We start from the raw sequence: 12,302 nt of genomic DNA on the forward strand, positions 1-12,302 counted from the left end.
TGAGAGCATCCAGACAAAAGGAACAGCAGGTGCAAAGACTGAGATGGGAATGAGCTGGGTGAGTTTGGAAAAAAGCAACAAGCTCTGTCCACTAGACCTATAATGTCAGCCACATAGGTAATGCAAAATTTTCTAGTAGCCACATCATAGAAAGTAAAAAGAAATAGGTGAAATTAATTTTCATGGAACCCAATATATCCAAAAGATGAGCATGTTAATGCATAATCAATATAAGAATTATTAGGCAGATATTTTACATTATTTTTTCCATTCTGAATTTTCAAAATATGTGTATGTTACACTTATAGCACAGTATAAGTAATAATATGGACTAATTACACGTGCTCAGTAGCCATATGTTACTAATGGCTGCTGTGTGGGACAGTGCAGGCTTAAAGGATTGGATAATTTGTAAAATTTTGCCCTCTACTCTACTGATTAATAACAATGCTATTGAGCTCCTGGGTCCTCTGAGCTTCTGGGCTTTCAAATGCATGGAGAAACTGCCTACCCCTATTCAGGTGGGTACCCCAGGCCTGCTACCTCAGAAACGGCATTTGATCAAGATCCCAGTGTTATGTGCACAGATTAGAGTCTGCAAAGTGCTGCTTCAATTTCAGCTGCATCAGACAAGTCTGGGCTTCAATTTCAGCTCTTCCACTTATTCACGTGGGATCTGTAGCATGTCTTTTAATTAACATAATCATGTCTCCCACAAGCAGCGCAAATACTATGTGCTAACCACCCACAAGCCCTGGTCTCCCAGGCCAGGGTAATAATAAACTCTAGCCCCGAACTTCCACATTCTTGAGTCCCCATTTTACAGATGAGGGAGCTGAGGCCCAGAGTATTGAATTGCTTTTTAGGTTTGTACAACTGGATGTAACAGAGGACACACTGGAGCCCTTGTCTCCTGACCCTATCTCTGGCTGAGTCAGTGACCGTAAAAGGCTGGGTCACTGAATGTAAAGGCTAGATTGAGCCCGTGGAATTCGCCTCTAAGCCCTGTGCCTTTCCCTTTCTTTGTGTGGCTAATCCCAGGCCTGGGAGAGAGGGCTATGTTTATCCAGCCTGTGCTAACCGTGTCGATTCTGTAGCTGCCCCGACTGAGTGTGTGCTGACCTGAGCCCATCTTTTCATCCAGGGGCAGTTTGCTGGGGAAATGTGGCTGGAAAAACTCTGCCTCCAAAATTCTCACTGGAGGCCGGGCGCAGTGGCTCACACCTGTAATCCCAGCACTTTGGGAGGCCAAGGCAGGCGGATCACGAGGTCAGGAGATCGAGACCATCCTGGCTAACATGGTGAAACCCCGTCTCTACTAAAAAAATACAAAAAAATTAGCCGGGTGTAGTGGCGGGCGCCTGTATTCCCAGCTACTCAGGAGGCTGAGGCAGGAGAATGGCGTGAACTCGGGAGGCGGAGCTTGCAGTGAGCCGAGATCACGCCACTGCACTCCAGCCTGGACAACAGAGCAAGACTCTGTCTCAAACAAACAAACAAAAAAAAACTCACTGGAACCATGAAAGGTGGCAGTTAGCCTCATGGTTAATGCTTGGATGTGGGATGTTGGGTGGGTCCCTTCACTTTGCAGAGCTTCAGTTTCCCTGATGGGGATCCCATGAGCCCCCTCCCTTGGGCTGATGAGAATATTAGGGTTGAGTGTTAGGGTTTGCAATGTGCTGCTTCCATTTCAGCTGCATCAGACAAGCCTGGGCTCCAATTTCAGCTCTGCCACTTACTGGAATCTGTACCATATCTCTTAATTAACATAATTATGTCTTAATTATGTCATAATTAGTTCTCCCACAAGCAGAGCAAATACTGTGTGCTAACCATTATGCTCCCCTGAATCCTTCTAACAAACAATATCACAAGGCAGTTTCTGTCTTTGTTGAAAAAATTAGAAGTGGGGTCTTGCCATCTTGCCCAGGCTGGTCTGGAACTCTTGGGCTCAAGCAATCCTCCCACCTCAGCCTCCCAAAATGCTGGGATTACAGAGGTGAGCCCACCACACCTGGCCTAGGTTCTGCCTTTATTTCCCATTTTACAGATGGGGAGACTGACGCTCAGAGAGGAGAAATGCAGGCTCAAGGTCCCACGGCTGCTTATAGCCAGAGCCAGGGCTGTTTGATTTTATGTTTGATTTGTCACTCTGGAGGTGAACCCTTCAGCATCCTTTGGGTTCTCTGAGCTCCCTCCCCACGTCTACCACCCAGCTCTCACTCCTCTTCATCATGATGAGAGTCTGAGTCTTATTTCCTGTTGCAGATCATCATCTTTGAGCAGGAAAACTTTCAAGGCCACTCGCATGAGCTCAGTGGGCCCTGCCCCAACCTGAAGGAAACTGGCGTGGAGAAGGCAGGCTCTGTCCTAGTGCAGGCTGGACCGTAAGTACCTGGGTGGCCTCTCCTGGTCAGGGACTTTGGGTGAGGTGATCAGGTTGTGGAGTGGGGGAATCTACCCTTGCTCCTGTCTGCAAATCTGGGGACCAAGTTTTGGGGTCTGGCAGCCTATGGAGATAATTCATGCTTTGCAGTCAGATAGAGCTGGATTCAAATCCAGGTTCTACCACTTCTAGGTTGTGTGGTGTTGGACCAGGACCTTCCCCCTCTAAGCCTCAGTTTTCTCCTCTGTAGGATGAGGTTAACCATGTACTCTGGGGATGAAGGGAGAGGGTTGTGTGGAAAGCCTGATACAGAGGTCAGCCACTTCCTCAAGGCAGGAAGACGGACATAGTGACTCATGAAGCTTTTACAACTGCCAATCTCTGGCTCCAGGAGTGTCCTCACTCCTGGGAGGTTTAAGGCTGGATGTTCCAGCTCTGCATCCACTCCTCCCTTCCCGAATCCTGACAATACTGGGTCTTTACAGATTTTTTGGCACACTTGGGGGCCAGGTCTCTATCCAAGAGAGAAGGGGAGCTGAATGGTTGGCTCACCTTATGTGATGTAGCTGAGCATAGTCCTATGTGAGCCTGCAGAGAGTCTGGGACACAAAACCACAGCTTCTCTGGTCACTCCTTCTCTGTAAAAGCCTCAGGATGTAGGAATGTCCACTGGTGGCCAGTAAGTCAGATATGGCTGGAGATCCTAAGGTGACCCATACCACACCCCAAGGTTCTCAGGGAATTTTGCAGAGTTCCATGGCCCTTCATGGGTCAGAACCTGAAGATGTGCAGAACACAGCTAAAGCAGTGGCCCTGCCAAACCTTGGTCATCTGACATGCTCAGGGAATCTGTTGCATCCAAGATAATCCCTTTCTGGATAGCTGAGATTTGACTGTTTAAGCACCACATCTGATTTTCAGCTGCCTTTTCAAATATTTTGATGAAAAAAAATTTCCCAAAGAGATTTTACACTCTTCTGCTTTCTTTTTTTAAAAATATAACATTTGGTATTTTTATTAATTATCATTTATTTTAAAACTAAGAAGATACGGTTTAAGGCAAAAAACCATATGACTTGTATTCACTACTCAGAAGTAACCATTATTAAGATTTTGGTATGAATTTGGATTTCTCTCTCTCTCTCTCTCTCTCTCTCTCTCTCTCTCTGTATATATATATATATAATCAAATCAAACTTGGATCATACTAAACATAATGTTTTATTACTGACTTTGGAAACTTTACAAGGTAGCACAAACTCTCTCCATGTCATTAAATAGCATTTTATGTTGGTGTTTTTCAAAGTAGTTTGAGGAAAATTAGCATCAGATTCACAGAGGGGAGATGCTTTAAAATGGAGGTTCTTGAGCCCCACTTCAGCCCCACTAAATCAAACTTAGCTCTGGAGCCTGGAATCTGCATTTAACAAGCTTACCTAGTGATAGTTACACCAATTACATTTGAGAACCCACATCCTATGTCATTACTTACTATGGCTTTGTAACAGCCTATGATTGAATATGCCATATCCAGGTCCTGATTGTAGGATGTTTAAGTTTTTCAGTTACTGGATATTATAAACAATGCCACAATGAACATCCTTATTCAGATATCTGTGATCCCTTGACAACTGTTTTTGTTTGTTTGTTTGTTTTGTTTTGTTGAGACAGAGTTGTAGCACTTGTCACCCAGGCTGGAGTTCAATGGCACGATCTCAAGTCACTGCAACCTCCGCCTCCCGGGTTCAAGCAATTCTCCTGCCTCAGACTACTGAGTAGCTGGGATTACAAGCATGCACCACTGTGCCTGGCTAACTTCTTGTGTTTTTAGTAGAGACGGAGTTTCACCATGTTGGCCAGGATGATCTCGAGCTACTGACCTCAGGTGATACGCCCGCCTCGGCCTCCCAAAGTGCTGGGATTACAGGTGTGAGCCACAGCACCCAGCCCCTTGACAACTGTTTTCTAAGGACCCATTGCCTGAAGTAGAATTGCTGGATCAAGACTACTCTTCCAAAAGAGGACAATAAACACGACCTCCTCTTTCGTTAATGACTTAAATCATTCCTCTGAACAGACATTATTACACATTGCTGAAATGTTCGCCTCTGCACTGGCTGGTCCCAGAATGCTAATCATTTTGAGATTTGTGCCTTCTTTCTCTTATTTTCTGCTTTCCTCTATTATCCATGCCCGACCTGAAAGCCATCCCTTCCTCTTTAATGTACTATTTTTCTTCTAATGTGGATCTACAAAAACAGAGTTTGGGCAGAGTCTAACAACAGGAACAAGAGAAGAAACAGATCCAAAGAGAGGGGCTTTGGGCATAGGGATGTTCTAGAGTCAGTTCTCAGTGGTGAAGGCTGACTGTGCATCTCTCTTCCCAGCTCCACTTGCAGCCGTGTCATATTGATAGCTTGAAATCTGCCACAGTAGGAGCATTTACACCATGGAAATTGGCAAACGCTGTGAATCAAGAGTGTTAATTTTTGTTTTGTTTTTTGAGAGTTGGCTATTAACTTACCAGCATACTATTGGCTTTAGTGCATGGCGTCTATATATTGGTATTTGTTGCTGGGCCGTTACTTAAGCTGCCTTCTTATTTCTTAACTGTGTTCCAGGTGGGTAAAGGCAGCATAGCACTGAGTTGTAGATAACTGAGGGGATTTTGCACTTGGATTTGCTGTGCTAAGGTTTGTGTGGGGCTATTACATCTTGCCGGGCTCGGCAAGAGTGAACCCTAGGAGTCAACGTCAGTACCCAGGATTCTGCCATAGGAAGCTTGGAGTGGAACTGACCTGCCCCCTTTCTCTCTGTCTCCATGGCAGCTGGGTGGGCTATGAACAGGCCAACTGCAAGGGCGAGCAGTTTGTGTTTGAGAAGGGTGAGTACCCCCGCTGGGACTCATGGACCAGCAGCCGGAGGACGGACTCCCTCAGCTCCCTGAGGCCCATCAAAGTGGTGAGCCCCCTGCCATCATCCTACTTCCTCTCTCTGCCCATCATCCTACTTTCTCTCTCTGCCACCTTGGAGCCAGAGGTCTGGGGACCAGGAAGGAGCCCACCCCTCTAGCATTGTGCCCCTTCTGATTGGTGAGGAACCTCCTCACTGGGTGACCTTGCAAAAGTCATTTTACTTCCCTGAGTCTCAGTTTCTTCATCTGTAAAATGGGCATATTGGTATCTACTGTCCTGAGATTCCAATGTGCTTATTAGCTTGAGGGCTGTCACACTGTGCAACTCCAGGGGGCTCCACTCACAAGACTACGAAATGCTCCAGAGGGCACTATTCACATTCTATTTTATGTGGTTGGTGCCCACAACCCGCCCCCCCAGGGTTGGGCAACTCCCGTCATTGCTCAATAACCAATAGCCATCAGAAATACCACAAGAAATTATGAGTTTGGGGCTGGAGGAGAAGGTGGTTTAGCTCTTCTTCAAGACTCGTGCCAGTGTGAGTTTTCAGTGCTTCTGAGATCCTGATTCTTACTAGTGTGTGAGTGTGTCAATTCTTGGGAAGGTGACAGGGCCCATCACTGCTCAGTGACGCTCTCAAACCCTCCAAGCCCAGTCTAGCTCCTCCCAGGACCTACTGGAAAGTTGGAGAACACTGGACTTTGCACCCCACAGACCCAGGTTCCCAAGTTGGCTGTGCTGCTCCCAGCTGTGTGGCCTTGAGCACGTCATTTGACCTCTCTGTGCCTCACTTTCCTCACCAGCTAAATGGCATAAAAGGATTTTATGTCTAAGGGACAAGGGTTTTATGTTTAAAGGATTAGATGAGATAACTAAGGAAAATGTCATAGGAACAGGAGGATGGGAAGAGACGTAGAAATGAAGAAAAATCAAAATATCTCAGGTGCCTATTAGAGGCACATTAGCCTGTGCATGTGTGTGTGTGCATGTGTGGGTGTGCACGTGTGTGTGCATATGTGTGCATATGTGTGTGTGCAAGTGTGGGTGTGCGTGTGTGCGTGCATGTGTGGGTGTGCATGTGCGTGTGTGCATGTGTGGGTGCTCACATGTGGGTAGGTAGGTAGATCGTAGCCACCATTTACAAAAGAGAAACTTGAGGAAAAAATGACATTTCAGAATCAAACATTCCCCAAAGTGTTGCAGAGTGTCTGTTACATGAAAATGGCCCAGTAGAAACTTAGCAAATGGCTGTGATCCAACAGCAGTTTTCATAGACACGTAGTGGGTGCATTGGGAAGAGTGATGTGTGGGACATGCTGATCCCAACTCTGGGGCATGAGCATGGGGTGGGAAGGCCAACCCTGGGCCCCCTCACCCATACTCACTTCCCCCCACCCTCTGCCAATAGGACAGCCAAGAGCACAAGATCATCCTCTATGAAAACCCCAACTTCACCGGGAAGAAGATGGAAATCATAGATGACGATGTACCCAGCTTCCACGCCCATGGTTACCAGGAGAAGGTGTCATCTGTGCGGGTGCAGAGTGGCACGTAAGTGCATTGCCAGCCCTGGCTCACCCTGCCCCAGGAACTGAGACTCTGGGGTCCTAAGTCCTGCTCTGCCCTGTACACACTGGTGATCTTGCACACATCAGTGTGCTCTGCTGACCTCTGGCTTCCCACTGGAAAGTAAATGGGAATTCTCTGCCCATAGGTGGCTTACAGCCCCTGAATTTCTTTCTAGAGCTGCCTTTGGGGAAATGGTATGCCTTTGGAGTGGAGAAACCTTGGCCTTAACCTCAGCCCCAGTGAGCAAGACATGTATGTCAGAGGGGCAAGTTGAGGCAGAGGGAGGATTAGGTTGAGGCAGGAGGGAAGGAAGGAGTTGAGTAGTCCGAAAGCTGTGAGAAGCAGGAGGACCAGCCCATGCTGCCTTTGACTGCGTGTGTCCCTAAGTTTGGGAACAGGAGGTGTCATTTTCCACTGAATTGAAGTTCCTGGGCACATCGACCCTGGCCATCAGCAGTGAGGGATTTCTCATGGTAAAAAATTTGGATTCCATGGGGGTCCACAGATGAGCTTTGGGCAGCGGTGTGCTGGAAACAGCTTATACCAGCTTGTAAGAACTGACCTTTTTTTAATTGAGATGGGGTCTCGCACTGTCACCTGGGCTGGAGTGCAATGGAATGATCTCGGCTCACTGCAACATCTGCCTCCCCGGTTCAAGCGATTCTTCTGCCTCAGCCTCCCAAGTAGCTGGGATTACAGGTGCCCACCACCAAGCTCAGCTAATTTTTTGCACTTTTAGTAGAGACGGGGTTTCACTATGTTGGCCAGGCTAGTCTCAAACTCCTGACCTCATGATCTGCCCGCCTCGGCCTCCCAAAATGCTGGGATTACAGGCGTGAACCACCTCGCCCAGCCTGGAACCGACTCTTAAATTTTCAGAATTTGTGTGAACTGGTTGGCTAATCATTGGTAGCTTGAAACCAGCCACAGGGTGCATTTACAGCATAGAAATCAGCAAGTGCTATGAATTAAGGCTGTTTCCCCCCAACAGAACCAGTTTAGCCAAACATACTGGCTTCTTGGGGTTTGTCAAACTCCTAAAATAGTGTGCAAAGTTCTGTGCTCCTATTCCGCTTCATTCCCTCATTCATTCATTCATTCATTCATTCATTCAGTCTGTCAGTGCTGCCATATGCCAGGCATTGTGTTAGGTGCCCAGGGTGAAGGAGATTAAAGAGATCTGGCTTCTGCCCTGTGTAGCCAGCAGTCTAGAAGGGGCAACTGTTAATACTTTAAGAATCCACATGAATCTAAGCTACTTCCTTGGAGAAAAGATTCTTGAGCTGAGATCTCAAGGAACAGTAGGAATTGCAGGGGTAAAGAGGCCAAGGAAGAGCATCCCAGACAACGAGAGCAGCATGTGCAAAGGCCCTGTGGTGTGTGTGTGTATGGGGGGAGCCTGATAGGTCTGAGAAACTCTACAAAGGCCATGGTGGCTGGAATGCAGAGATGTGGGAGCATAAGAATGCGAAGTAGAGCTGGAGGTGTCCGCAGAGACCGGCCAGGCAGGTCCTTGCAGGCCAGGCCTGTGTGACATTTTCTGGAGAGAAGACCAGCACTTTCATTAAGTAGCCCGTGGAACCTCTTTCATCAGAAGGCCCCTGGAACCTTCCCCAACTCTTCTTTGACCTTGCAACTGGGCTTGGAGGTGGGATAAGACTGGAGGGAGATGGTTCAAAGGCCTGGCTTATTCTAAGCTTCCGTGAGCTTAAGATATCACCCCCTTGCTCTGACCCCAGTACCAGGCCTTCAGTCAAAATTTGCTTCAGGAGGCAGTGAGCTCCCTGTCAAGAGAAGGAAGAAAGCAGAGGCTCAGTGCTAGAAGGGTGGTGTGGAAAGTGTGTCCTGCTTACCCCCAGGAAGTGGCAATGGTTGGGAGGCTTCACCCTTCCTAGTGGCTCATGGATGCTCTATCTCTCTCCTCTTGCCTGTCTATCTCTACTTCTCTTCCTGTCCCACTGGTTCACCCTCCCCTCACCTCTGGCCCTGCAGGTGGGTTGGCTACCAGTACCCTGGCTACCGTGGGCTGCAGTACCTGCTGGAGAAGGGAGACTACAAGGACAGCAGCGACTTTGGGGCCCCTCACCCCCAGGTGCAGTCCGTGCGCCGTATCCGTGACATGCAGTGGCACCAACGTGGCGCCTTCCACCCCTCCAACTAGTGCCCTCCCCACCATGCCTCCTTCCCAGGACCCAGGTCTGCTGCCCAGGAACCCTCCATACCTCCCAGAGAGTGAATAAAGTGTGACTTGCAACTTGTCTGCTGTGGGTCTTTGATCTCCCCTGGCAGCTGGTGTGTGTGTGTGTGAGAGAGAGAGAGAGAGAGTGACAGTGAGAGAGAAATGAGAATCAGCAAGTATCTGGGCTAGGAGTAGGGCAACAGAACCCTTATTGATTCTTACGGTTCTGCAGCTGCTTAGTTGTGTGACCTTGGACACAGTGCCCAACCTCTCTGAGCCTTTGTTTCTTCACCTGACTTGCAATTTCCTTGCCTCTGAGCGGCTGGCTTGGTTGAGCTCCTGAGCTCCCTGTTACATGCTGGTTGCTGAGCACAGTCACTCTCAGGGGCATGTGATGGGTGCCCCAGCCCTTAAAAACATACCCACTGCCCGTCGATCTTACCTTATCATGTTATCTCCTTGAGTCTGGGAGTCTTTTTGGATCTGCAGGAGAAGCCAAGAACCCTGAAACCCCCACTCCAGCCCGGAGAGGTCAGAATGCCATGTTTGTGAGTGTGTTCATTCATTCATCATATGGCTGGGGGCAACTGTTAGTAATTGAAGAATCTACGCAACCTCTAAGCTACTTCAATGAGGAAGAGACTATTGAGCTGTGAGGATCTTGGCTGTAGCCAGGCTCAAGGTGATGCAATGATCTGGGAATGAAGGCTTGGTTTACACTGCTGTTCTGGGGCACTGGCCAAGGATAGAGGCTCAGGCAAGTCCTTTTGCCTTCAGAGCTTTGATATTTCTTCTCAGGAAGATTGGAGAGAAATAGTGCCTTCCTAACGCGATTGCGACGGGGCTGAAACAAGATGCTGCAGGCCTTCTGTCTTTAGACTCAGCTTTTGTTGGTTAATTTGTAGTGCAAATATCCGCTTCCTGGGTGCGGCCTCTTGCCACTTTGTTTTTGGTATCTCTTGATGACATTTTAAATTTTAATGTGGTCAAACAGGAATATTTTCCTTTAGGGTTTATGCCTTTCAAATCTCCTTGAAGAAATTCTTTCTTTTTTTTTTCCCCCAAGACAGAGTCTTGCTCTGTTGCCCAGGCTGGAGTGCAGTGGTATAATCTTGGCTCACTGCAACCTCTGCCTCCCTGGTTCAAGCAGTTTTCCTGCTTCAGCCTCCTGACTAGCTGGGATTACAGGCATGCACCACCATGCCTGGCTAATTTTTGTATTTTTAGTAGAGACGCGGTTTCACCACGTTGGCCAGGCTGGTCTTGAACCCCTGAACTTGTGATCTGCCTGCTTTGGCCTCCCAAAGTGCTGGGATTACAGGCGTGAGCCACTGCACCTGGCCAACCTTGAAAAAATTCTTTCTAATCCCTGGTTACAAAGAAATTCTCCAATATATATTTTTTCCCTAAACTTTTAAAACTTTTGCTCTTCACATTTGCGTTCTTAATCCTTCTGGAGCTGATTCTTGTATGTAGTGTATGGTAGAGATTTAGTTTCTTTTTCTTTTTTTTCCACTTTGGACGTTCAGTGTCCTAAAATCATTCATGAAGGGGTCCATTTCCTGCACTGTGGTGCAATATCACCTTGCTGATCTATCCCCTTCCCCACAGGTGGGGTGATTTTATAGGCCCTCCACCCCCAGGCCTCCCGTGGCCTGGAATGGAGGCTACACAGCAGGAAGTGGGCATTACAGCCTGAGCTCCGCCTCCCGTCAGACCAGCGGCGGCATTAGATTCTCATAGGGGTGCAAACCCTATTGTGAACTGCACATGGAAAGGATCTAGGTTGCATGCTCCAATGAGAATCTAATGTCCCCTGCCCACAGCCCATGAAAAATTGTCTTCCACAAAATCGATCCCTGGTGCCAAAACATTTGGGGACCAATGCCCTATAACATGATTCTTCTTCAGGAATGTTTTAGATATTCTTGCCCTTTTAGGACTCCATTTAGAAGCATCCCCCCATATTTGGAAAAGTGGAAAAACTTGTTGAATGAGCTAAAGTGGTTAAAATGATTATCATAAAGGTAGAAACCAGTAAGTGCTCCATATACACCATGGAATACTACGCAGCCATAAAAAAGAATGAGTACATGTCCTTTGCAGGGACATGGATGAAGCTGGAAACCATCATTCTCAGCAAACTAACACAGAAACAGAAAACCAAACACCACATGTTCTCACTCATAAGTGGGAGTTGAACAGTGAGAACACATGGACACAGGGAGGGGAACATCACACACCGAGGCCTGTCAGGGGGTGGGGGACAAGGCGAGAGAGAGCATTAGGACAAATACCAAATGCATGCAGGGCTTAAAGCCTAGATGACGAGTTGATGAGTGCAGCAAACCACCATGGCACATGTATACCTATGTAACAAACCTGCACGCTCCACACATGTATCCCAGAACTTAAAATATTAAAAAAAAAAAAAAAAAGGCCGGGCAAGGTGGCTCATGACTGTAAACCCAGCACTTTGAGAGGCGGAGGTGGGCAGATCATGAGGTCAGGAGATCGAGGCCATCCTGGCTAACACGGTGAAACCTCATCTCTACTAAAAATACAAAAAATTGGCCAGGTGTGGTGGCAGGCACCTGTAATCCCAGCCACTCGGGAGGCTGAGGCAGAAGAATTGCTTGAACCCAGGAGGCAGAGGTTGCAGTGAGTTGAGATCGCACCACAGAACTCCAGCCTGGGTGACAGAGTGAGACTCCATCTCAAAAATAAATGAATAAATACATAAATAAATAAGTTTTAAAAAGAAACCAGTAAGTGCTCAATAAACGTTACTATCATCTATTTCTTCATTCATTCTTCAACCAATACCCACTGAGTGCCTATTTGGATACTTGGCTTACTACCTGGGTGATGAAATAATCTACAGCAAACCCCCATGGCACCAGTTTATAACAAACCTGCACGTGTATCCCCGAACCTAAAATAAAAGTTAAAAAAACAGAATCTGCACAAGTCTAAGCTACTTCCTTGAGGAAAAGACTCGAGCTGAGATCTCAAGGAGGAGTAGAAGTTGCAGGGGTAAAGTAGCCAAAGAAGAGTGTCCCAGATGAGAGCAGCACGTGCAAAGGCCCTGTGGTGGGAGGAGCCTGGTAGCTCTGAGAAACTCCACAAAGGCACGGTGGTGGCTGGAATGCAGAGATGTGGGGGCACATTGAAAACCTTGTTAAAGTGCTTAAAATGATTATCATAAAGGTAGAAACTAGTAAGTGCTAAATAAATGTTACTCTCATCCATT

General features: G+C 47.4%; 1 protein-coding gene and 1 long non-coding RNA gene across 5 annotated transcripts in view; one reads left to right on the forward strand and one right to left on the reverse strand.

Annotated features, from left to right (window-relative positions):
* Positions 1-9,128, forward strand: part of CRYBB3 (crystallin beta B3) — a 30,303-nt gene extending 21,175 nt beyond the window's left edge. For both annotated transcript variants that reach the window (XM_054469007.1, XM_054469008.2), the window contains 4 exons: positions 2,269-2,387; positions 5,215-5,347; positions 6,710-6,852; positions 8,863-9,128. In XM_054469007.1, the coding sequence (XP_054324982.1) occupies positions 2,269-2,387; positions 5,215-5,347; positions 6,710-6,852; positions 8,863-9,031 (564 nt within the window). In that variant the 3' untranslated portion in view covers positions 9,032-9,128. The remainder of the gene's footprint in view (positions 1-2,268; positions 2,388-5,214; positions 5,348-6,709; positions 6,853-8,862) is intronic.
* The window catches only part of LOC129022781 (uncharacterized), an 87,591-nt gene that overhangs the window by 46,811 nt on the left and 28,478 nt on the right, over positions 1-12,302 (reverse strand). The gene's annotated exons all lie outside the window — the stretch shown is intronic.

This window comes from Pongo pygmaeus, chromosome 23, assembly GCF_028885625.2.
Source record: "Pongo pygmaeus isolate AG05252 chromosome 23, NHGRI_mPonPyg2-v2.0_pri, whole genome shotgun sequence".
Lineage (NCBI taxonomy): Eukaryota > Metazoa > Chordata > Mammalia > Primates > Hominidae > Pongo > Pongo pygmaeus.